The 24,230-nt window shown below is 53.5% G+C and overlaps 12 protein-coding genes across 12 annotated transcripts in view; 5 read left to right on the top strand and 7 right to left on the bottom strand.

Moving 5' to 3' along the window:
• Positions 1 to 288: 288 nt before the first annotated feature.
• UMAG_10006 (uncharacterized protein) lies at positions 289 to 1,702 on the bottom strand (the record flags this gene model as incomplete). The annotated part of the gene is made up of 3 exons (XM_011388294.1): positions 289 to 368; positions 455 to 777; positions 855 to 1,702. 3 exons carry the CDS (start codon positions 1,700 to 1,702, stop codon positions 289 to 291), a joined length of 1,251 nt encoding a protein of 416 aa, XP_011386596.1.
• Positions 1,703 to 2,371: 669 nt separating this feature from the next.
• UMAG_10005 (uncharacterized protein) lies at positions 2,372 to 4,838 on the bottom strand (the record flags this gene model as incomplete). The annotated part of the gene is made up of 2 exons (XM_011388293.1): positions 2,372 to 2,591; positions 2,689 to 4,838. The coding sequence occupies 2 exons, from the start codon at positions 4,836 to 4,838 to the stop codon at positions 2,372 to 2,374; spliced, it is 2,370 nt and encodes a 789-aa protein (XP_011386595.1).
• A 1,810-nt stretch (positions 4,839 to 6,648) lies between these two features.
• Positions 6,649 to 7,500, top strand: UMAG_12081 (uncharacterized protein; the record flags this gene model as incomplete). The annotated part of the gene is made up of 1 exon (XM_011388523.1): positions 6,649 to 7,500. One exon carries the CDS (start codon positions 6,649 to 6,651, stop codon positions 7,498 to 7,500), a length of 852 nt encoding a protein of 283 aa, XP_011386825.1.
• A 125-nt stretch (positions 7,501 to 7,625) lies between these two features.
• On the bottom strand, positions 7,626 to 8,879 carry UMAG_10004 (uncharacterized protein; the record flags this gene model as incomplete). Its single annotated transcript, XM_011388292.1, has 2 exons — positions 7,626 to 8,725; positions 8,825 to 8,879. The coding sequence occupies 2 exons, from the start codon at positions 8,877 to 8,879 to the stop codon at positions 7,626 to 7,628; spliced, it is 1,155 nt and encodes a 384-aa protein (XP_011386594.1).
• A 1,254-nt stretch (positions 8,880 to 10,133) lies between these two features.
• Positions 10,134 to 10,442, top strand: UMAG_10003 (uncharacterized protein; the record flags this gene model as incomplete). Its single annotated transcript, XM_011388291.1, has 2 exons — positions 10,134 to 10,222; positions 10,358 to 10,442. 2 exons carry the CDS (start codon positions 10,134 to 10,136, stop codon positions 10,440 to 10,442), a joined length of 174 nt encoding a protein of 57 aa, XP_011386593.1.
• A 582-nt stretch (positions 10,443 to 11,024) lies between these two features.
• Positions 11,025 to 11,867, bottom strand: UMAG_00020 (uncharacterized protein; the record flags this gene model as incomplete). Its single annotated transcript, XM_011387699.1, has 1 exon — positions 11,025 to 11,867. One exon carries the CDS (start codon positions 11,865 to 11,867, stop codon positions 11,025 to 11,027), a length of 843 nt encoding a protein of 280 aa, XP_011386001.1.
• Positions 11,868 to 12,774: 907 nt separating this feature from the next.
• UMAG_10002 (uncharacterized protein) lies at positions 12,775 to 14,037 on the top strand (the record flags this gene model as incomplete). The annotated part of the gene is made up of 1 exon (XM_011388290.1): positions 12,775 to 14,037. One exon carries the CDS (start codon positions 12,775 to 12,777, stop codon positions 14,035 to 14,037), a length of 1,263 nt encoding a protein of 420 aa, XP_011386592.1.
• A 390-nt stretch (positions 14,038 to 14,427) lies between these two features.
• UMAG_10001 (uncharacterized protein) lies at positions 14,428 to 15,255 on the top strand (the record flags this gene model as incomplete). The annotated part of the gene is made up of 1 exon (XM_011388289.1): positions 14,428 to 15,255. One exon carries the CDS (start codon positions 14,428 to 14,430, stop codon positions 15,253 to 15,255), a length of 828 nt encoding a protein of 275 aa, XP_011386591.1.
• A 43-nt stretch (positions 15,256 to 15,298) lies between these two features.
• On the bottom strand, positions 15,299 to 17,851 carry UMAG_10000 (uncharacterized protein; the record flags this gene model as incomplete). Its single annotated transcript, XM_011388288.1, has 1 exon — positions 15,299 to 17,851. One exon carries the CDS (start codon positions 17,849 to 17,851, stop codon positions 15,299 to 15,301), a length of 2,553 nt encoding a protein of 850 aa, XP_011386590.1.
• A 1,006-nt stretch (positions 17,852 to 18,857) lies between these two features.
• Positions 18,858 to 19,748, bottom strand: UMAG_00017 (uncharacterized protein; the record flags this gene model as incomplete). Its single annotated transcript, XM_011387698.1, has 1 exon — positions 18,858 to 19,748. One exon carries the CDS (start codon positions 19,746 to 19,748, stop codon positions 18,858 to 18,860), a length of 891 nt encoding a protein of 296 aa, XP_011386000.1.
• Positions 19,749 to 21,190: 1,442 nt separating this feature from the next.
• Positions 21,191 to 22,780, top strand: UMAG_12080 (uncharacterized protein; the record flags this gene model as incomplete). The annotated part of the gene is made up of 1 exon (XM_011388522.1): positions 21,191 to 22,780. One exon carries the CDS (start codon positions 21,191 to 21,193, stop codon positions 22,778 to 22,780), a length of 1,590 nt encoding a protein of 529 aa, XP_011386824.1.
• Positions 22,781 to 22,952: 172 nt separating this feature from the next.
• The window catches only part of UMAG_15048 (uncharacterized protein), a gene marked incomplete at both ends in the record, with an annotated part of 1,638 nt that continues 360 nt past the window's right edge, over positions 22,953 to 24,230 (bottom strand). The window contains 2 exons of the mRNA XM_011388558.1: positions 22,953 to 24,078; positions 24,176 to 24,228. Of these exons, the coding sequence (XP_011386860.1) occupies positions 22,953 to 24,078; positions 24,176 to 24,228 (1,179 nt within the window). The remainder of the gene's footprint in view (positions 24,079 to 24,175; positions 24,229 to 24,230) is intronic.

The following is a 24,230-nucleotide window of genomic DNA, read 5'->3' as shown; positions in this document are numbered from 1 at the left end:
TTCACCGACGCAACAGTCAGAGTCACCAGTCGGGAAGTTCGGAAGCTCGGTTCACGCACACGGTTTGGTCTAACTTTTGCCAACAAACAGAAACAGATCTAACATCTTTAGCCAATCGTGAATTTGCCACGATCCTCGTTCGTGTTCCTGCCTCTCATCCTCACCCTAACGAAACGACTGCTGTCACACACATAACCCATGTTCATGCTTCCTCATCGTTGACGACGTGTCTAATGCAAAGGGGATGGAGCCAGAAAACATGCTGGGAATGGATGCGTAGGGCGTCGGTCAAAGCTCTTGGTGGTTCGAGCCGCTGGCTGCATGGCTTGCTTCCCCTATTGATGAACGGCCGGAAACCTTCTCGAGGACTTTCAGATTGGGAAAACAAGAAGCAGAGTCAGCCTTCCCTTTTTCAAAGGTCAAGTACGTTGCGCGCTTTCCTGGGCGTACTTACCTGTACGCAACGCTGGATCTACCGTTTCAGGCAGCACGAGTTGCCATTCAAGATACAGCTTTCCAAAGAGCATGTCGCGGCCAGTGCGCGTGTCTTCTTCTGGCGCGTCCGACAGCATCGTGCCACGTACCGGCATGCCTTCGTTGTCGATGACCGAGACAAAGCCCGGTTGAGTGACGGCATCGCGACGGATGGTGATCGTGCGTCCGTCCAAGTGTGTCAAATTGCGCTCAAAACCCAGCAGCGCTTCAGAGAGCGAGATGGGAAGCGTCTTGTAGAGCGAGGTGCCTCCTCGTCGGAACTGACCTTTCGAGCGTCGGGCGCTGCAATTATGAACGGCATTCATGCGTCAGTACGCTATGCTGTGCTCATGTATCCAAAAACGTGTGAGACTACATACCTGACTCTGACAATCACATCACCTGCCTCGTACTCTGGCGCCTCGTCCGCCTCGCCTTCAATCACCACCTCTACTCCCTCTTCGGCCCCCCTTTCAAGGTCAACATCCACCGATGCCGTCTCTTGAACAATCTTTTGGCCATGACACTTGGAGCATCGATGCTTGATCACTGAGCCGGCACCACCGCATCGGTCACACGTCATCTGTGCATTCGTGATGAAACCTGGCATGATCTGCTGCCTGACAATCCTTACACCTCTGCCGTCGCAAGCGTCGCATGTGTGGATATCCGCCGGAGACTCGGCACCGCTTCCATCGCAATGCGAACAGACTACGTTCCTCTGATATTCAAGTGTGAACGTCTTTCCCCTGTAAAAGTCTTCGATATCCACATCTACGTTGAATGCCTTGCTGGGGCCCTTGTGCACCCCACCACCTCCGCCACCTCCTCCGCCAAAGAAGCGAGAGAAGATGTCAAATGGATCTTGTGCCTGCTGGTGCGGATTGTCCTTGCGCGCTTGGTGCTTCTTTACACCGTCCACACCGTACCTGTCGTAAATCTTGCGAGTCTCTGCATCGCTGAGAGTCTGATATGCATCGCTCAACTCCAGAAACTCGGCGTGCTTATCTGGGTGTTTGTCTGGATGAATCTTCTGAGCTCGTTTACGGTAAGCACGCTTGATGTCACGTTCCGACGCGGTCTTGTCGACACCGAGCACCTTGTAGTAATCCTTAGCTGCGGCGACTAGCGCGGCAAACCAGATCGAGGCAACGATGGACAGAAGCAGCAGCCAGGATACTCCAGATTGGCTTGAGCATGGACGGCGAGTCGATATCAAGGGCCTCATGTTGTCCTAGTAGGTCGAGCTCGGCCATTAGAAAATTTACCAAAGCGCCTCTCGTCACTCGATCCCAACAGTGACCTTAGATATCAGCAACCTCCACCGCCTTGATCCAACCAGAAGTGTCAATACCCGTCCGAGACCTTGCTGTTGCTTCAAAGATGCCGAAAGGGGGCTGTTCAGTTTGCAAACCTAGCACGAGAAGCAAGTGTTGAAGTTGAGGGCGAAGATGCAGTCTCAACAGGTGTCCCGCAGTCAAAGGCGAGAGTGCGCCCAAAAGAATTACGAAGCACAAGTCGTGAGTGCGGCTATCAGTCAAAAGATGAGCTGGAAGCTTTCATTCACGATTCACGATTCGTGATTCTTCTTTAAGCTTGGGGGCGACGTGTCGTGCGACAAAATCGCAGTGTTAAATTCTCAAACCAGCAAACCTGCAACCACATTCTCTCACGTCTGCTTCGTGCTTCTCCACCTGCTGTGCTCCTCGCCATTTACGATTCTGTGATTCCACAAGGTCATGTCGGACCACACTCTTGTGACTGAGCGCCTGTTTCAGCGGCCTCTCGACATGTAAACAAACTTCGCAACATGTCAGTTCCAGCGCCACGGGTCGCTACACATCCCATTCCTTGATCAGCAACAAATACATAAGCCGAGACCAACAGCGAAAGCGATTCAGAACGCCCAGTTGAAGCAGCCTACGCTCTTGAGGAACATGCCCCAATCAGTCGGTGTGAGGCCACTATCGACCAAGCTCCATAGATGCTCGTTGAGTTTTTCCATGCGTTCAAGGTCAAATTTGTAGTACGGACGCAGCTCGTTGAGCATGACGCGGATCCGATCCCGGTCTTGATAGCGTGCTGAGAAGGCTGCAAACGAGAGCGGGAGCAACAACCTGCAGATTGAACGTCATGAGCACGCATAGCAGGATTAAGAGAAGAGGGGTTAGTCTTCCCATTCCAACGTAGACGATCAAGGTACACAATTCTTACCCTTTGGTGATACCCGCTTGGATCGCCTCTTCTGTACGATTGAGCACGACAGCCGTAGGCTCGGAAAAGCATGGGTGATCCGCTGGTTTTGAGAAGATGACCGAGTGGATGTAAAGCTCGGCTGCAGCCACGTACAGATGATTCATGATCACTGGCAAAAGCGTCTGCAGCGTGCGTGTCGCTTCTGCTGGGAACGGCATCTTGGCCCAGATCGGAATCTCTGCCACCAATGCTCGCGCTGTTGACTCCAACCACAGTCGCGTCTCTTCGTACTCTGGTGGCAGCGCAGGTGGTGATCCGCCACCCACCGCCTCAGAAAGTATGATGGTGACGCTCGTGCGCTCCTGCAATTCGCGTCGGGTGGCCTCGACTCGCGTCATTCGTGCCAACATGTCGATCATGCCTCTATGCAGTCCGAATGTCTGCAGCACACTGTCCTCCTTGATGCTGCGGGGCGAGTCCATCAACGCATACCACCAGTCGTCCCAAGGTTGTAGGAAAAGGGTATAATCGTCGGAAGTGAGCGAGCTGAGAGCGTCAAAACAAGCGATCTGTTCGATCAGGAAGAGGCTCGATGGGTCAGACTGGTCTACAAAGGCGGCTGGACCACCGAGCTCAGCGATGGCTCTAGAGGCAATGTGCAGCGCATCCTGCCAGTCTTGCTGTGCTGCCAGTCTGTCTCGCGTGGCTAGACCAAGAACGGTAGCAAGCATGATAGCAGCATTGCCGCGATCCAGTGGCGCGCGTCTTTCCTTGAGCGTGGTGCGCAAGAGACGCAAACTCTCCTCTCGACGCAGATTGCTCAGCTCGAGCAGAACGTTGGACATGATGCTTTTTGTGTTCGCTTCGGATCCGTGTATCGCAGGTGCCGCACCTTGGATGCTCTCGGCGTGGTGAGAGGTCGAGCTGTGTGGAGAGGGCCCCGACATAGTTCTGGTGCCGTTACTGAAATTGTCGGACCAAGGTGATGGATCATCTGATCGCGATGCAACCGAAGGGAACAAGTCTGGTATGGGCGATTGTGACAACTTGTGACCGATATCGAGGCTTGCCATACTCAACAAAGCCGATCGTAAAGCATCTTCGTAGCCGTTAACTCCGTGTGGATGACGGACGGCAAAGGTGGCGTGGTATCTGATCCAGCGATTGTCCGGCAAAGGAATCTGCATGACGCAGAGCTGTGGCGCGACTTCGAGGATGTAGTGTCGAAAGAGGCACTGCTGTTCGTACGTCGGAAAGTAGGCGTCGAGATGATCGAAACCGAAGCCTGACGGGAGTGCGGGTAGTTTGACCATGGAGATGTCGATCGACGAGGCACCAAAGGAGCGTGAATGTTGTTGGGTATAAATGTGGGGTCTATGATGGTCGTAATCGGAGATTGCGTGGCTTGCGTGTTGGTGAGGACGATCTGGCTTCCGGTAGCGGTCATTATGTGCGCTGGTAGACGCTCTAGCACGGCCGTTGCGATGTGCTAACGGAGAATGCGGACTAGCTTGATCAAATGGTGTTCGGGGCGAGGCCGATGCATACGCGGCAGAAGAATGGGATGACGATGCAGGTCCTACGCCTGCTGGTGGGGAAAGGTGAAAAGAGGTGCTGGCACTGAGTTTGGACGGAGGTGAATTGTTGTGAACAAGTGATGACACCTGAAGGCCAGGACATGCAGTAGAGCTGGCGGTGCGAAGCATGTCGTCGTTCAAAGCGCCGTGCGCCGAAGAAAGGCCTTTCGAGCTCGATGAGGCATCGGAGTGGGCATAGAGGCACTCGCGATCGCCACTGGCACACCTTTGGCAGACAGGTTTGGCCTCATCGCACTTGACTCTACGCTTTCGACAGGTCAAACAACCGGCAAGCGACCTTTCGTGGTAGCGCTTGACACGATTAGGAATGAATTTTGCTTTACCCTTTGTCACCCTAATGCGACGTGATCGGACCTCTGTTTCCGACGTCGCCGTGTCAGAACGATGTCGCCTGGCATTAGCCGCGTTCGTGAGATCTTGACGGCACTCTGCATCACGCTGATTGGTAGCGGGAGGAGAGGATGAGCGCCGGGCCAGGACTTTGGGCTGGTCCGCTCGTGACGATGAGGCTGAGGCTAAGCCTGACAGACTCGTTGGACTGGCTATCGACGCTTGGCTGCGAGGCGTCATGAAGACGGTGGCAAGATGGACATCCCCGATACGAGTCTATCAGCAAGGGTTGCGAGCACTTGCGTGGTTGCTGGCGGAAGAAGCGGCTCAACAAGGGGGCCAACTGTCTGTAGTCGGGAAACCCGACTAAGGCGCGGATCTGCCGAGGTGTTGGCAGTCAGGCCCTCGCTCAGATGGCGAAAGGTTCAGATGTGACGTTTGGATAGATGGCCAATGTCAGAGAAGAAGTGCACAAAAATGAAATGTAGTGCGAAGGCGAGACCGTATCGATGGGGAAAGATGAGAGATTGCTGCTAGTCGGCGAAGCCGGCAACGACAAAGACTCGTAACCGTCGAAAGAAGATCGGACAGCAGGCACAGGAGCGTTGTCGAAAACTCAACACGCTGAAGAGGACTCGTGACTGTAGAAGAGCGCTAGTTTTTAGCGACGCAGCCGAAACACAAGGAGATAGAGGCCAATCTGCCAGACTGTCTAGCGATAAGTGTGGACGGGGAACCGAATGGACAATCACGCAGTCACAGAGTTGTGAGTGCAAAAAGGGCCAAAAAGCCGCAACTCTTTCCGCTTGCAAGCCGACACTCGTGACTCTTCTTCCAATCAAATCGGCTCAAATTGAACTCACGAATTTTGAAGTAACCGCTTGACGAGGTGGACCCTGTCCTGCTGATATCCAATTGCCAGTCCTTTGTGGACATTATCAACTCCAGGCTGGTGGTGCAGGTCCGGAAGGCCTACTTGCAAGAGTATGTTCTGCACGGCTAGGCTGACTCAACTCTGGAGGTAAAGCGGACGAAGTGACAGGCCAGGGCGATAAGATACTACTACACATCCACTTGGATCCATGCGAGATTGAAGGAGGCGAATCGTAAATTTCTTATCTTTGCCCAGCTTTTCTGCTCATCGACAGCACACATCGATGAAGGCCTTGCGATCGTGTCCATCAAGAGACGTAACAATGATCGTGCGTCCTCGTGCCTCGTGCCTCGTGCCTCACGCCTCACGTCTTCCATTCACGAAATCGTGATTTCGCCAATCAAGAATCATGAATGATCGAGCCATGCTCATCTCTTGCGTGATTTCTCGTGATCCACGGACGTTGCCAAGTGGCCGCCTGTCCGGTCCTGGGGCGACATCGTGCGTACAGTCTGATTTAATCAACACTGGCAAGGACCACAATCGTGAATCATGAATCTCGTTTAGCACCCCGAATTCCCAACTTGACTGCCACAGCTCGGGCGCCTGATTGCACCGCCTGCTTTGAAGCCAGGTCAAGCCAGCCAAACCTGGCACAGCGCTCGAAAGGGCTTTCCAATTCCTCTCAGCTTTATCATTAACTTACGTGTTATTTTTATCATTAATAATAAATATTATCATCGTGAATAAGTTAGTACTCGCGACTAACTATTTACAGTATTGTAGTAAGTTATAACAATCACGAATCGTAAATCGTGGATACCAGCTGCAAGTTATGGTCATCCTCCCTCTCCGTGACCTACTTACTGTAAATGAAGCACGAAGACAGTTTTCTTTTGTTTACCGCGGAGCATCAGCGAGGCTGTTCGTGATTAATGCGTCACTGAACACAGCTTTTCCGCGTCCAGCTTTCCATTTAGGCGTCATAGACTACGACTCACGACTTGCGCCAAAATGAAAGGCTGGAACAGAACAGGTGACCTGCCAGGTTATGCTTCTCGCACTGTTGGCGGAACGGCCGATACGAAAGCGGCTTGCCTTTTAATGATCACACCGAGATCCACCAGCAACAGCAACAGCACTGACAACCACTACTACTAAGCAATCTCAGTGATTATGGGACTCAGAGCCAATTTTGAAGAGACACCGACGCTGCTAGCACCACCATCGTACCTTGTCAGCACATCTGGTTTTGAAACAGAGTCAGCCGCAAACGGACGCATAGACATTGCACCGTATCACACTGCTTGGAAGCTCATTCTTGCAGCTATCCTCAGAAGCGTACAAATTCATGCTGTCGATGATCCCGACAAGGAGGAGGAGCAAGCTGAAACCCTCGTTGGCGTCCTTTGCAATCTGAGGCTAGTCTCGAGGCTTGTTTACTCAGTCTCCATGTCGCTGCTTCGACCCATGTACTTTCCTGAGTACCTCAAAGCCATCTCATCAACTGTGTACTCGACCGGTCTCACCCACTCGTCCCTCGATCAGCCTTGTCGGGAGACACGCGTGCTGGACCACTACATCTCGTACCGCATCAGCCGACGCCACCTTGCGTCCCGCTCATCGCTCCTTCTGATCAACGACGACGCCGAGTCCGACCAAAGACAGATGTTACAGGACTTGTTCAAATGGCTGCAGCCACAAACTTACATAGAAGACGAGATCGGCAAAGCGCTCAACAGCTCAAGCCGCGCTTCTAATGCGGTCCAGTTCGAGGATCTGCTGGTGAAGTTCAGATTCACTCGAGCTGCTATCACTTTACCCTTTCTTGTCGACGCATCCTTGGTACAGTCGGCAACCTCGATGCCTATCACTGTGCGCAAGGAATGCGTTGCGTTGGATCGAGCGTCAAGCGAATCCATTTTTGTTACTGCGCACAGGCTGCTCGATCAGCTCAACAAGCTCGTCTTTGTCAGAAAAACACAAGCCGGCAAAGCATGGTATATCTTGGTCGGAGAGACTGGGTGAACGACCATGCGTCGAAGATCGCTTTTCATCGCAGCAAACTCAACGCATGCAATAGGCTCACACGCGTACACCTTAACAGACCAACGCATTGCAACGTAGCATCACGCATCTGTTTCTATTGGCAGTTATGCTTGCTTTTGACGCGCCTTGTTCATGCCATCCATGCTGGTATTGGATGCTAGCAGCCAGTGAGCAAAGTCAGCAGCCCAGCTAGGTAAGAGTGCAAACACTTCTGACCAATTGGCATACCAGGGCATTGCTATTGTGCCACCACGTCTCTTCTGTACAGCTGTAACGATGCGCTTTGCCACTGCATCTGGATGCACCGATGGTCCCAAGAAGCGTGCCAGAAAATTGGAAGGTAAGCCCTCGAAAAGCGGCGTGCAGACGTGCCCGAGCACCAGCAGAGTTGTGCGAATCTGTGGACAACGATGACAGTAATCGAGTTCATATCGAAGCGCCTTGTGCAACCCAACGACGCCATGCTTGGAAGCGCAGTAGTCGATCATCTGCGAGACACCCGTATGGCCCATAACTGATGCAGTTGAAACAATATGTCCACTTTTTCCGTCCTGCTTGACGCGCTGGATCATGTGCGGTAGCAAGTGTCGGAGGATCCACAGGTGCGAGGTAAGATTGACGTTGACGAGACGCGAGAGTTGCGATGAGGAGAGGAGTGTGATGGGCTGCGAATGGGTAAAGCCGGCATTGTTGATGATCACTGTGGGTGTACCGTGAATAGCAAGGATCGACTTGAGCACTTTGGCGAGCGCTTCTTCGGACGCCAAATCGCAGATGTAGGCCGAGATGTTGTTGCGTGTTGAAGCGTCTATCGATGAGGATGAAGATGCATTCTGCGCGCCAAAGGTAGGAAGCTTTTGTATATCGATAGCGACGACACTGGCGCCCTTTGCTGCAAAGCGCAAGGCTGTGCGATATCCGATGCCGGATGAAGCGCCGGTGATGACCACAAGCTCATCCTTCCACTCCCTGCTACGGATTGGACGTAGATAGATACGATTGTACCATAGGTGAGAGGAGAGCACCAGCCACCATGCCAGCAGAACACCAAATGCTGCAATCCCAATCCATGTCTGGTGGCGTTGATCATCCGGCAAAAGATTGCGAGAGGCATGCAGTCGACGCTGAAGCCATTCGTTGGACGTCTTGCAGCTGTATCTGTCGCAACCAAGGGCGACCAAGTAGGCGACACTGAGCAAAGGATCTGGGCCGGTGCGTGTGACGAAGAGCGCGCATGCAAAAAACGTCAGTGGCTTGTCAGACAACGCTCGGTCGAAGTATGAGGCGGGCTGCGCTTACGCACTGAAGATCAACCACTTGGACAGAGTGACGACGGTGTCAATGCTCAAAATCGACATGATTTTGTTGCCACGGCGGTGGTGGGTGTGCTCTTGGTTGTTGTCGTCCAGCCCGCCACAATCTGCTGAGCGCCCCGTGGCACAGAGCATGAGCAGCTCGACCTGCTTTCAAGCATTCAGGGTTAGGGTCTTGGCCAAGTGTCAATTCCGTTTGCCGAGGAAGTCAGAAGCTTAGTGAGTGCAAAGTCCAAAACTATCACGAATAAAGCTACTGTCGTGTTTCATTCCGCCGCTTTTGCAGCAACGTGTGTGGAGGAAAAACCTGCACAGCCAAGTCAACACGGCGGCCTTGATGACGAGCCAAGAAAAGCCGGCAGGCATTAAAGCTTGGCCTAGCTTGGCCCCCAAATGAGCTTTATGCGGATGAGCTGTAGTTGCCCTTACCACCGCCATCGCAACTGAAATTGGAAGCATGTAAGGCTCTAATTATAAATGCGAAACACAGTCTCGGACGCCACAGTCGCAGAACCAGGCTGTTTGCCGATCGCACACGAGGCAGGCACCGGATCGTGGACGGACCGGCGGAGGAAGTGAAGCAGCAATTGGCGACACGAAAACTGCAGACCGAGTTGGTTCTTGACAAACATTCAGTGATTGGTGATTCACGATTCTTGGTGATGTATCCAAGATTATTAAATAAATGATAATATGATTTGACTAATTGTATCTTGCAATCGCAAATACAGATGTAGCTACAGTTGAAATTGGCGGTGCTGCGATCCGAATGCTGTGTCAACTAGGCAGCACAGCTTTCGCGATTCGCGATTGGCATGTGTTTACGAAACGAGCGAATCGTTCTGTACAGTACAGTCGTGAGAGGCAGACCAGGAATTTAGACCCTTGCGGTGGTTACAAGTTCCAATTTTATTAATAACTTGTCCCCCTTTCCGTCCATATTCGTGCAATTTCGTGGCTAATTCACGTATGTCGAGATGACGTCGATACACACGGTCGCAGTACTTCGGGACCATGGCTCGGCGCGTGCAACGTCATAACGGACATGCCTCTCTCTCTCTCTCAGTGGCCTACTGAACAGTCACAGTCCCACCGTCACAAACAACTATTGTGTCTACTCACAGCAGCTACCCGACTACTTTCCGACCTACGCCCCGCTTTCTTTGAAACTCAATTCGTCAGCTATATATACACATCCACGCATACCCGATAGAAACTTCTACCTCCATCTGCCCATCCGTTCAACGTCGTTACCCATTCTCCGTCACAACTCCTCGTAGTAAAGTACATTAGCCCAAGATGCCTTTCACCTGCAGCGACATTTTCAAGATCATCCTGGCCATCTTCCTTCCACCTCTTGGTGTGTTCCTCGAGCGAGGTTGCGGCGCGTACGTATCTCGGCCCATTGCTCCACTGCCATCCACGCATACCTATTCAAGCAAGCTCGTCGGCTTGCAAGAACCTTGACTTTTCTCCGGCGTATACTGACTTTGTTTTCTTACGCACATGTTCGACACCAACAGTGACTTTTGGATCAACGTTCTCTTGACTATACTTGGTTATCTTCCTGGCATCGTACACGCCCTATACATCATCTTCAAGTATTAACATCATCACAAGTATGCAGACGCAAAGCTTGACCACGTTTTGCGGGACAACCATGGCAGTTGCTACCGTCGATCGCGCCGAGCTAGGTCTCAGCATTTGGACCGCTTACTCCGTGCTATCATGTCGCGCACCCTAATGAATAAACGAACATCATCACAAATATTAAGCGCTTCGATATTACAATCCGGGCCCACGCCAATGAGGCAGACAATTTACGAAGAGCTGGTTTTGCCATGGCTGCTTACCAAGCGTTGAAGCGGGGCTTTGTTGCTGCCGATCTGCACCTACGTTTATCATGACCCGGCGCTGTATCCTTTTCTATAGTCACGCATTCGACAGATGATACCATTACTTCATTCTATCTTAAGGCTTAGAACAAAATGTGCCTTGGTGTTGAGTGACGCGATATTCATCCGCAGAACACGCCGCGCTCATGCCAGTACAATAAACATTGCAGCTAGTTCAAGATCTGGAGAACGATGAGGGAAACATACAGATGCCATCACATAGACCTTTACGTTCTAGGCTCGTGGTGATCCAGACCGCCGCGAAAAGTCATTGTGAAAACACAAGCCAGAGTTGCTAGATAGCACCCTGCGTTCCATCATTTGATTGAGTTCGAAGCGCTTTTGATTCCGCCGAATGGTTGTCCTGCACTGTACCGGTAAAGTCTTTGAATATGATGTAGGCATCGGTCAACTCTTCGCCTCCATCCTCGGTTTTGAGCAACCCCGCCATGGGTAGCCTTCCAATAATGGTGAAACCGAGCCTCTGCCAAATCTTGACGCTGGCCGTGTTGTTGACATAAACCAGGTTGAACACGGAGCCTTTGTAGCCTGCTTGCGGGCCGAAGTGGAGGAACGAGCGACCGAACACACCGCCCAATCCGAGACCTCTCCCCGTAGGGGGAACGACAAAGCCGGCGTTGCACAAGTGCGAAGATCGGCCGGGATAGTTAGGCTTGATATAGTAGAAACCAGCCACTTGCTCTTCGTAGTCGAGCTGCGACAGATCCGGAAGTTGTCCGACGTTATCCACTTGTAGCCCTACATCGGGGGCGTTCGAGGCTGTGATCAATGCGAGCTGATCAGCCGAGAGGAAGAATCCGACGATGAGATCATACCCCAAAAAGTAGCCTTCGAACTCGGCCAAATCCATGGGTCCGCGTTGCGGGTATGTGACGCCGCGTTCCAGCTCGGCATTAAACACCTTTGCTAGATACTCGATCAGTGGCTTTGGAGGCCGCAGCACTTGTTTGCTGTCAACAGCAACGTAGCCAGCTTGATCAGATCCCTCGGCGTTGAAGGGGATCATCACAACGCCCTGTCGTTGCTGCGTCTGTGCCCGTGGCGGCAGTGTGTAGATGCGAGGACGGAGCGTGCTGGGATCCGACCCAGTGGGCCTCGGAACGTGTCCATACGCCATCTGGTCTCTTGTCCGGCTTTTGTTGAATTCCTATGTCTGTGATGGAAAGAGGAAGATAGAGAGGAGGCTTCGGCTAGCTAGGAATCGCTGATGCCCATTTTCATTCAGTGTCCGAAGCATGGCTATCGTTGTTGACTGATTGGAAGCAGGAGAAACCCGCTCGGTGTCTTGTTCGGCGCCTCGATGCGTTGATACAGTTGGATCTCCCGATGAATCAAACGCCTACTTGATCCTCTCCCGATGTCTTCTTCTACTTTTCATTTTTAGGGGGGTTTTGTTTCATTCGCGATTCAATTTCCCGACTCTGTTGTGCAAGTTTGTGCAACAGGTCCTTCTCAGTGGATCTGCGCTTAGGGTAATCGAAATTGGCCAACTTAATGCCGGCGGAACTTTCCAGCAACGTCATTCGTGATTGGCAGTCAGAAATGTTACTCTTTTAGTCTTGAATCAGTGAAGCCTGTTGGTGACACACCGGCACTGGCGCTCAACAAGCATCTAATGTCCACTTCAGGACTCGGCTTGTTACATGTTCGGACGCAGACGTCAGAGGCTCGCAACAGTTCGAAGAGAATTGGACCATGCACACCTCGGCAATGCAAATGAACAAGAGAAGAAAACTTGTAGAATTTCGCGCCGCTGCCATCAACGCGCATGTACATGAACACAAGCCCGAGAGAAATGCTGGCGATGTGTTTCGCAGGCATACATCATAAGCAAAGAAGCCCTACCACGCTTTCATGCCAAGATGCAGGTGCCATGTCTTGCATTCCACCTCGTTAAGTCCGAGTCGCCGTGTACCGAACTATGCTGCCAGCCTTGCCTTATAAGTCTGATAGCCTTCAGAAGGTCGAACCCATCGTTAATCATCCTCCGTTCCTAAGCCAAGCCTGCCGACTGATCCGCAAACATGTCGCACCTTGAAGCCCTCAAAAAGCCCGTCGTCTTTTCTAACGGCGTAACAGCTCCCAATGCAACGCTCAAGAGTGCCATGACCGAGCGTCTTTGCACGTGGTCCGAAGACGATTTCAAGAAGCGTGGCTGGCCTACACCCGAATACATCAACCTGTACAAGACGTGGGGCGAGGGTGAGATTGGCACCATTGTCCTTGGCAACATTCCATGTGATGCTCGTTACCCTGAAGCCAAGAAGAATGCATGCATCGACCCCGAGATTGGCTCACACCAAGAGTACGTCGAGGCGTATAAGCCGGTCATCGATGCTGCCAGCGCGCACGGCTCACTCGTCATCGCCCAGGTGACTCACGCTGGTCGACAGACCTCGGAAGAGATCGCTTCTATTCCCGTCTCCTCGTCCGACGTGCAGTGTCCTCCGGGTATGGGCATGACCTTTGGCAAACCTCGCCCTTTGACCGTGGACGAGATCCATGACATTGCGCGTCGGTTCGGTTTCGCTGCCAAGGTGCTCTACGAAGCCAAGGCCAATGGTATCGAGCTACACGCTGCACACGGCTATCTCTTGTCGCAATTCCTATCGCCACGTGTTAACAAACGTACCGACCAGTACGGTGGTAACCTTGAAGGTCGTTCGCGTATCGTGTTTGAAATCATCGAGAGCATCCGCAAGGCGGTCCCGGATCCCAAGTTTATCATTTCGATCAAGATCAACTCGGCCGACTTTGCCGATGGCGGATTCGACGCCGAAGAATCGTTCACCATGTCCAAGAAGCTCGAAGCTGCCGGTGTTGGCTTGATCGAGCTTTCGGGTGGAACGTACGAGAGCAGCGGATTCGAGCACAAGAAGGAGTCGACCATCGCGCGTGAATCGTTCTTCATCGAGTTTGCCGAACGCATCCGACCACACCTCAGCACGGCTCGTCTCGCCGTCACGGGAGGCTTCCGTTCGTCCAAGGCGATGGCAAAGGCTGTGGAAGAAAGGTCGTGTGACATTGTCGGTCTCGCGAGACCTCTCTGCGGCGAGCCTCACCTTTGCAAGCACTTGCTCAGCGGCAAGCAGCAGAAGGCAAGAGACGTGCACCCCGACTTGCCGCGACAGATTGAGATCGGCGCCTGCGTCGTCCAGCTTAACCAGATCGGCCACGGCGCTACTCCATGCGACACCTCCACCGCCGAAGGTGCCAAGTTTGCCACCGACGCCGTCATGCGTCTCAGGGAACCTGAACACGGTGCAGAGAAGGACCAGAAGCTCTAAGCGTAAACCTGCGACGGATCCGTGTCATAGACCGAGGCGCACCACCAGTTCACATCCTTATTAGACTTGTGCAAGATTCACGAAACTTAGAAACAGAATCCTGTAACCAAATCGTGATCGTGAATCTACAACGATCTGCAACAATCAATAATCATCACGAATCGTGAATCGCGCGCACATCCACAACAGAATCACGGAATCCTTCCCTCCACATTCATGAATCACGAATCACGAATCACGATTTGTGATTTGCTTTTGTTTTCTCTCTGAAGTTTTGATAGATCGCATGGCTGTCATCACAACCATCACTGTGATACACGATCACGAAGCGTTTCTCGACAGACTGCAAATATGTACGTCGCAGAACCGCCGTTTTCGCTCGACGCTGCCATGGCAGATTCTGCCGATGAACTTCTCACCACTGCTAGTTCGACCACGTTTTCTGGCGTGCTCGATGAGCCTCTTGCCACTCGTCTCAAGATCTTCTGCTACTTTCTCGCCAGCGACGAGTCGCGCACTGACGCTCTGCTCAGCTCCGACATCCCTCGACCGCTCCTACCACTGTGTCTCGTGCTGCGCTACCTCATCCTCAAAGAACAAAAGAGATTGGGAGAGTCGAGTAAACGTTTCAACTGGTCGCTCAAACAGGTCCATGCCGCCGTTGCATCTGCTTTCCGAGCGTACACCATCCACGAGACACTCAAAGCCGATCCGACACTCACCCATCTCCCCTCCCATCTGACATATCCGGACACGTACAGCGTAGATCCGACCACACGCGATATACATCTTGAATCGAGTATACAGCTTACCCTCCTCTCGGCAAACCGACTCGCTCAATCGCTGTTGCTCTGCCCGACCCCTTTTAGCGCTCCGCCTAGCGCTATGGTCCTCGGATCTCTCTACCACACGATTGCGCAATCCACAGATGAGACCACACGCGAAGCCATCGCAGCTGCCTCGTCCCCGATAGAAAATGCGATGCTCGACTGGATTTTGTTTGACACGCAAGACCACCTCGCTATTGACGTGGAAGCATTGAGAAAAGCGAAGCGCGAACGCAGAAAGGAAGAAAAAAGACAGCAGACAGCAGCTGAGGGCGAAAAGAGACGCGCGATAACTGCTGAGCAGAACGTCGCTCGCTCTGGATTTGGACTCCTGCAGCTCGACCAAGACGAGGCGGAAGAGGAGAGCGCAGAGGAAGATCAAGAGCAGTAGCGAAAGAATCAACAACGATCCTGTCGATACTTATGCAATTTGCTCACACTTGGGATTTTTCCTCCTTCAAGTCAAGAAAGCCACCGGTCGACAGCGACGCAGGATCGTCGGCAGGGCCGTCACCGCATCCATCCACCTCGTGCTCGGTCAGCACAATCTCCACCTTTCTCTCTTCCCCAGCCTGACCGGGAAAGAGATCGTCGAAGCTCATACGACAGCGCGAGCTATGTGGCTTACCGTCAATCAGCACGCGCTCAACGTAGGCCTTGACTCCCTGCGGGATCTTTCCACCAATCGAGCGCTCGTCGTATCCAGTGACTGTCACCTTGGCTACGCCCAACACTGGATTGATGATTGTGTAACCTGGCATGAACGGCGAGAGCACCAGCAGCTCCTTGGTGCCCGGCGTTGGGTAGAATCCGAGCAAGAACCATCCTAACAACGAAGCCATGGCTGCATTGTCGTCATTACCCGGAAGTCCACCAGGCTTGAGCGAAAAGAAGGTGTTGACAACCTCTCTCACCCTTTGTACACTACGGTACGGCTTGCCGATAAAGTGATACATAGTTGGCGTGTCAAAGCTCGGCTCGTTGCCAGGTGCATAATAGCCTTTGCTGAAAAAGTGGTCCAGTCGCTTCTCAAACGTAGCCTTGCCACCCAGCAACTCGACCAGCCCGCTCCTGTCGTGCGGGGCGTAGTAGCTGTACTCCCACGAAGACGACTCGTACACGCCAAAGTCGTTCTCGGCCTGCAAGCTGCATGCGTGACTCGAGTTGTTGTCGAGCGGCGAGCAGAAGGTAGGATCAGTGGGTTTGAACGTTCCATTGGCGAATCGGCGCTGCACAAATGTGGAAAAGCCATCGCTGGTCGAGTGGTGGTCAAAGTTGAGGCTGTAGTTCAATGAAGCCTTTGCATATCGCTGGACGTCCTCGTCGGGCTTGCCCAACGCCAGTGCAGTCATGGCAGCGGTAAAGTCGCCAAAAGCATACTCGAGCGAGCGACTAGCCTCTCGCGTCTGCTCTCCAACCGAGGCTGGGTCGAGGTAGCCAAATGGAACGTAACCGTACAATTGGTAGGGCGCGGCCTGTCGACCTTCGTACTCCCACTGCGGCGAGGGCACGTCAAGGTCGTGCTGCATCGCTTGGTACAGTTCGTCCGTGTTGACACCGAGCGACGCTGCAGCTTTGGCGTACTTGACTGCAAAGTCGGCCAACACTGGCACACCGTTGTTGGCGCCTTGTACGTAGCCCTTGACTTGGTTGGCACGGCACTCTGGCAGCCAGCCGTCCTGTCTCCACCCATCGATATAGGTCTCGACGATCTGAGCAAACTCACTCGGGCTTGTCAGAGAAAGAAAAGGGAACAAGGTGCGGAACGTATCCCAGGTACAGTACATGCCGTCAAAGTAGGGCCGAGTTGTTGGGAAGGGCCCATCGTCGGTGGCATTGTTGGGCGAGAGGAAGGTACGGTAGAAGCTCGTGTAGAACAGACGACGCACATAGTCGGGCGTGGAAGGGCTCAACTGGATGCGTTGCAACTTTTCCTCCCACAACGACTGGCTAGCTGCGACGGTGGCATCAAAGTCCCAGTTGGCGATCTCGGACTCCATGTTGCGGCACGCGTTCTCTGCCGAGGCGAAAGAAACCCCTCGACGAACAGTGATGGTGACGTCGTCGTCGGCTTTGGAATTGGCTTGGAATCCGACCACGGCTCCGGCTTGGTACTGGCCAATTTGCTGTGCCACTCGAACCCAGTGATCGAGATCGATTCGCTTTGTATCGTAACCGCGACGGTTGCCACCGAAGAAGGCGTGGCTCGAAAGCTGTTGCTTTCCATTGTACTTTAGATCGACACACTGATAAGCATGATAGTGGAAGTCACCAGGCCCGAACGAGCTCAACCAAGTACCGTTCATGGTGAGCCGACCGTTGTCCCAGTCGGCCCTCATCTCGCCGCCGCGGAAGGTGCCGGGTGAGTCGTTGGTCCAATCGAGCACGAGGTGTGGGGTCGAGTTCATGCGCTTTAATTCTGACGAGGGGAAGGTGTACTTTTCGAGCGTGCTTCTGCGCGTGCTGGTAAGCTCGATCTTGATGCCGTTGTCGAGGGTCGTGGTGAAGTAACCGGGACGGCCGAAATCAGTGTTGTTGCGGCGCATGCGTTTGCGTGGGTCGAGAAGTGTGGGGCAGGCATCGATCGAGTTGTCAGTGCACAGGACGGGCATGATGCAAAAGTTGCCGTAGCTGCCGTCGCTAGAACCGGTACCGGAATCGTGCAGTGGGCTCACACCGCGCGTGGGCTGGTCTGACGGCCAGACATAGCCGGCAGGAGCGTATCCTTCAACGTTGATCGTGGCTTTAGCCATACCATACGGAACCGAAGCACCTGCAAAGACGTCACCGGGATCGCTGTTGGCTTCGGTGCCGACAAAGATGTTGACGTACTGGGTAAGGTTCGAGTTGGCATCTGCAACACCCACGGGATGCGGATGGAGTGCGAAGGGCTGTTCGGGCGTTCTGCCAGCTTGCAAGGGTAGGCTGCGGGCAATGGCGCGTTGAGCGAGGTGCCCGAGCGTGAGCACGAACAGAGATGCTCGCATTGCCTTGTTCGTCGTCCAAGACTCGAGAACGCGGCGAGAAGGCGAGGAAATGAGCGGACCGTGGCGATGCGGACAGAGTCGTCAAAGGTAGTGTGCTTCTTTTGTAGTTTTCGGCTAGCCAGTCATGCCTTGGTCCTTGCGTGACGTGTGTCATGCCTGTCCCGCTGTTACGCCCACTTGATGGATGTCCCACCCTCGCGCGGGCGGCGAAACGTGACTCTGTCATGTTCTCCCACGTACAGTACTGTCGCTGATATTGCCATTTGTGCAGCATCTTGTTGGTGTGAAATGAATTCGCAGGCGAGACCCACCGTGTGGGGCCGACACGGCAGGAGCACACCGAGCGCGCCGCCGCTGCATAAGGTATAGACCAAAGATGGGTTGGTGCGGCGACTAGCCTTGATGGATTACGGTGAAAGGAAGCGATGCGCAGTGTGCTTTCAGAAGTTTAGTCGAGACGTGCATTGGCCTTGATTTGCTTAGCATACGACGTGCAAGACACGCAGGGGCACCGGCGGTCTGTAATCGTCCAAAAACACGGCCTTGGGGACGTGTCTGCAGATTCACGATTCACGATTGTAATGCAACAGCCGCATCGCATGACACCTGCACCGGTTGCTGGTGTTCTAAATCACGAAGGGGGGTCCTTGCAGACGAGCTGCATGTGTCCTTCCCCTTCACGCTCTGTTCGACTGTTGTGATCCACTTGTGAATCGACGACGCAAGCCTCGGCAAGCTTCTGCCAAGCTCATGCAAGAGAAGAGAACAATGCTCATTTCTAAAAGCTGCTCGTATACCGTACGCCACCGAGATGCAGATGACATGTAGGCGTCTCAGCGCCTGTTCAGCCAACACATAGTTTTCAATCTCGAGTAGACAGGACAGACGACACGAACGAAAATGGAAATGGAAAGCAGGCAGAGCGGACAGAGACATGGAAGCAAAAATTGGTCTCGATGCGGGCAGGATACGAGGTGGGTCAAGGAGAAAAGTGATATTGCAAGCGTCAGTTCTTGGAGCCGATAAAAGGAACGAAGCAAGGAACGTGTTGCTTGTACCTCTTCCATTCTGGATTGTCCTTGTGCTTTTTGTCTGCGCTTTGTTCGAGCATGGGCACGCCCGAGATGAAGCGGATGAGACCGTACTCGAGCAGAGGGCTAAGAGCTGCTAGGCCAACAGCCCAGGTTGGGTAGAAGGTGCCTGCGCTTGCGATTGCAGTAGTGGAGAGTACGAACTGGCCGGCCCATAGAGTGACCTCGCCAAAGTAGTTTGGATGGCGGGACCAACTCCAGACGCCTGATTTGATGAACGGCTCGTTATGAATGCCGGCTTCCTTGTGCTCTCTCCACTGCGACTTTTGGCGATCTGCGGTCACTTCAAGGCCCATACCTACGAGCCAGATGGCGAGACCGAGGTAGTCGCGACGACCGAGAGGGGGTTGGGAAGCCTTTGGGATCGAGTTGACAAGGTATACGGGAAGCGCGGTGATGGCGATCCAAGTGGCCTGCATCATCCAAGCACCAAAGAACTTGGGCGCACTCTGCTTGATCTCATCGAAACGGCTGTCACCACCAGACTTTTGGATGCGTTGAAAGAGAAAGCTGCCAAGTCGGATTGCCCAGAAGAGGGTGAGGCCGGTCATGATAGTCTGCCTGGGGTGGAAAGCCGAAAGAGAAGTGGGGAGCGAGATGGTTTTGAAGCCGTCAAGATAGCGTGCTCGAATCCATGGCATGTAGAGCGAGGCGGCGGCAGCCGAGATGAAGCCGAGCGAGCCACACAAATCGTAATACTTTTCGGTCTTGAGCGGGACGGCGACGCTTGCACATGCTGCCTGGAAGCCGTAGATCAACCCGAGCGTTGGAAGGAGAGCCCTGAGACCCACTGTGTAGGTGCTCATTGTGAAAAGCTAGGTGTCGACGTTAGACGGGGTAAGGAAAGAACCCAAAAAGAAAGGTGGATCAGAAGCTGCCAGTCATATACGGAATATAGACTGGTGAATACCCCGTACGACGTTCTGAGGACCAAGCGAAGCGGATGCGCCGTCTATGTCAGACAGGCATACTTCCGCGGGAGTCAAGATAGGATGAGGAAAGCAGCTGATTCACTCACCACTATCGGACTACGGAGCTCACGGCTGGCCGATCCACAAGCTTCGGTGCTTGGATTGGCAGTACGCAACAGCTGCAGCTTGAGCATTCAAGAAAATTCCGACATCAACACTCGTGACTCACGCGATCCACGACTCAGACTTGCACCAAATGTGGAGGTACAAACAAAGATCCGCGGCAAGCACCGCAACACGAAGCGCAACATAGACGATACGTCCCTCACAGCTCACGACTCACGACTCGAGGGTGAGTGACTGAGACGTATAAAAATACGAATTACAAACACCAAACCCGACCTCCCCTGTCAAACGGTCTAACAAATATATTTCGAGATCGTGGATCGTCGATCGAGGAACAGGAATCGTGAATCGAACTCGCGACACGATTCACCCTAAGCACCCACAACGTTCCCAAATCGTAAATCACGAATGCAAATCACGAATTATAATAAATCACGGAAATGTTCACGATTTACGATCCACGATGCACGACGGTACGGATAGAGAAGCTCGGTAAAGCTTGGCCTTGTTTTGCTGCCCGACGATGATTCTCGAACCCAACTGCGAAACCTTGCTTGCGTAGTGCGTCGGACCATCCACGTCCCATCAAGGACGGTGGAAGCTAAGCTGGCTGGCTGGCTGGCTGGCTGGCTGGCTGATTGACGAGCCAATGTCGACGATACATTTGGCTTACAAAAGCGGACATCACCATCGCCAATCAAATATCACTTTAGCCCATATACAGATCAACGCCTGTGCGTGTGCCGATAACTCGTGACTTAGCATAGATGGTGGCTGCCGTGACATGCCGCATGTCGATCTTGGCAGCTGTCGCGTCAAAAAGTCGCCAACACTCACGACCTAACTTGGACTAATCGTGAATTCTTCCGCCTAACCCGTAACACTGGAATTTCAGCGCGAAGCTGCATGTCGGAGCGTCTGACCATCGTCATAAGTACATCTCAACAGCACTCACAGACTGTACGCCTCGTGATTTACACAGCGTTGGCTTCGGCTCTGAACAGTCGCGAGTCGGTTGCATGTAGGTCGTGGATGTTGACGCAATCCACTCTTCAGCTCACCTTTTTTTTCTGTCTTCATTCTGCATTCCGACCTGCCCACTTGCAGCCACGCACGCGTGTTTGTGTGTCTGCCTCTCGATCCAGCTCGCTCAGCTCGCTGTTGGTCCTCTTCTACCACCACCGTTTGGTTCATCCTCCCGTCGCATCGTCATGTCGCAACAATACTCGTACGGCGGCGGAGGCGGGGCTGGCTATCCACCTCCCCAAATGCAGCCGCCTAACTCGTATGCACAAGCTAACTACCAAGGTCAGCCGCAAGGCGCTCAGAACCAGTACTATAATGGTCAGCAACCACACCACAATGCGCCACAACAGTACTATGGCAACGACTACAAGCAACCCCTCAAACCAGAGGGCTTTGAAGGCGAGCGTCTCCAGCCCAAACCCAAGTTCAGGGATCCCATCTTCCTCGTTCTCTTCTTGCTCGTCTTTGCTGGCTTTATCGCGCTCTCGGTCATCTGTCTCCGCAGCTACTCTAATGCCGACGTCAACGTCTCCATTGGTCGTGCCAATGTCGCCGGCAGTACACTCAACGGCCATACCGCTATCATGTTTATGATCTGCTGTGCCGTTGCGCTCGTCTTGTCTTTCGTCTACATCTTGCTCGTACGAACTTTCCCCAAAATCATCCTCGAAGCAACGCTACTCTTGACCACGCTCTCCAACGTCGCTTTCTGCGTCTACCTCTGGGTTCGAGGCAACACGGCTGCCGCCATTATCTTCACCATCTTTGCCGTGCTGAGCGTGATCGCCTACTTTTTCATGCGCAAACGAATCCCGCTCGCAAAGCTCATCCTCGTCACCGTCATCCGCACCGCCGAGCAGTACAAGAGCGTTTATGTCGTCGCTCTTGGTGGGCTGATTGTTGAGACCGCTTTCAGTGCTTGGACTAGTTGGGTCGTCGTTGCTGCTTATCAGCGTTTTGAACCCTCGGGCCAAGCTGCCGGTAGCAGCTCGAGCAACGCGTCGATCATCGGCATCATGGTCTTTATCGTTTTCGCTTACTACTGGATCTCGGAAGTCATCAAAAACATCGCCTTCACCACCGTCGCCGGCATCTTTGGTGTCGCCTACTACAACGCCAACAAAGTCGCCAACGCCGCCTGGGGCGCTTTCCGTCGATCAATGACCTACAGCCTCGGCTCGATCTGCTTCGGTTCGCTCATCGTCGCCATCCTTGACCTCTTGCGCGCGCTCTTCAACATCCTCCAAAGCCAGGCTGCTTCCGACGGAGACATGACCGGTCAGATCCTTGCCTGCGTCGCCGGTTGCTGCGTCAGCTGTATCCAGGGGCTCGTCGACTACTTCAACCGCTACGCCTACATCAACATCGCCCTCTACGGAAACGGCTACATCACCGCAGCCAAGGAAACATGGGCCCTGCTCAAAGACCGCGGTATCGACGCGATCATCAACGATTCGCTTGTCAACATCGTCTTCAACTGCGGTGCTTTCATCATCGGCCTGCTGACCGCTCTGTTTGCGTTTATCTATGAGCAATTGACCAATCCGCGGTATCTACAGAACGATGCGGGCTACTATTCAATCGTCTTGCTTGTCGCTTTCGGCTTGGGCTTCAACATTGCGCTCAGCGTCGGTGCTGGAAGTATCGCGAGCGGTGTCAGCACCTACTTTGTCGCTTTGGCCGAGGACCCTTACATTCTGCAGGGCAAGAATCCGGAGCTCTTTGAGATGATCCGTCAGCAATACCCCCAAGTCGTACAGGGCGTCAACCACTAGAAGGCGACCAAAAACCAAAATGGTACTCAATCTGGCCGCATCTTTATCTACCACACCTTGTCCATTCACCTAGCTGTCACATCGAGACTTGGCCTCGTTCAATACCATCCGACTCATCACTCTGTCTGCGAAGCGAAGAATTCTCGAAAGCAACACACGATCGTTTGCGCATTTACAATTTGGCCATCGCACCAGGCGAAGAAGCATTCCTGGACTGCTTGACGATGTGCACCCGGAAGCCTTGAGCTGCAGCAATGTCCTTCCTGAGCAACTTGCCGGTTGGGTTTCGCGGTGCTGACGCTGAGAAGAGGTAGACGCTTGGCCATTTGTAGTAAGCGCACTTGTCGGCGACCCAGGTGTGAAGTCGTGCGGCGAGCTGGCGCATGTTTTCTTGTTGCGTCAGAATGGACTTGTCCTTGGGCACGACGAGCAGCAGCACCTGTTCTTCACCTGTCGACGTGTCCTGTACGATACCCGTAGCGGCTGCATCGACGAGCTCGGGATGTGTAGCGAACAGATCGTCGAGTTCGGCAGGTGGCACTTGGAATCCTTTGACTTTGATGAGCTCCTTGGTTCGACCAGTGATCCACAAGCGACCATTGGCATCCAGACATCCCTCGTCGCCAGAACGGTACCAGCCATCATCGGTGAATGCGGCTGCAGTCAGCGCCACGTCGAGTGCCGAATGCGTTTCTGACGAGAGTCCCGAAAAGTATCCCGACATTACGCCAGGTGCACGGATCAGCACTTCGCCCACCATGCCTGGATCCAGCGGCGAACGCTCACCGCGCTCTCGAGCCTGACGCGACACAGTGGCAATCTCTTGTCGTCGATGCTCCACTTGCTCCTTGCTCGTACCCGGCAACGGCCGGATCTGGATTTCAGTGTTGGGCGAGGGAAAGCCTGCACTGCCCAGCTCATCTCGTGAAACCTGGTCGTCGGCATCCAAGCCAAGCCCACCGGTCTGCGAGGTAGAGCATGTCTCGGTGGTCCCGTACCCAAGTTGAATGTATTTTCCGGTGCGCTCGTACACTTTGCGCACAACTTCGACCGGCACTGGAGCGCCTCCAGTAAGGAAAGCGGCAATGCTCGAAAGATCGATGCCTTTGCTTTGCGGAGAGCTTGGGTCCAGATGCGCGCACGAACGAAGCGCAACAGCTACGGCAGGCGCAATATGGCTGAAAGTAGCCCGGTAGCGAGTCACCAGACCGAGATAGTAGCCCAGATCGAACTTCGGCGACGCTGGAATGATGAGCGTGGTACCGATCGCGATCGTCGGAAGCAACACAGTGGCCAGGCTGCATAAGCACGATTCGGATCACAAACAAGCGGGGCAAGAAGGTCAGCTACCGTGCTTCACATCAACGAGAGAGCTTCCGCCGCAAAATTACTTACCCATAGACGTGATACCATGGAGCAAGGGTGATCCATCGCTCACCACCGCCGTCTT

This window comes from Mycosarcoma maydis, chromosome 1 (genome assembly GCF_000328475.2).
Source record: "Mycosarcoma maydis chromosome 1, whole genome shotgun sequence".
Taxonomy (NCBI): Eukaryota; Fungi; Basidiomycota; class Ustilaginomycetes; order Ustilaginales; genus Mycosarcoma; species Mycosarcoma maydis.
Note: the sequence above shows the minus strand (reverse complement) of the source record. Positions and strands in the feature narration are given on the sequence as shown.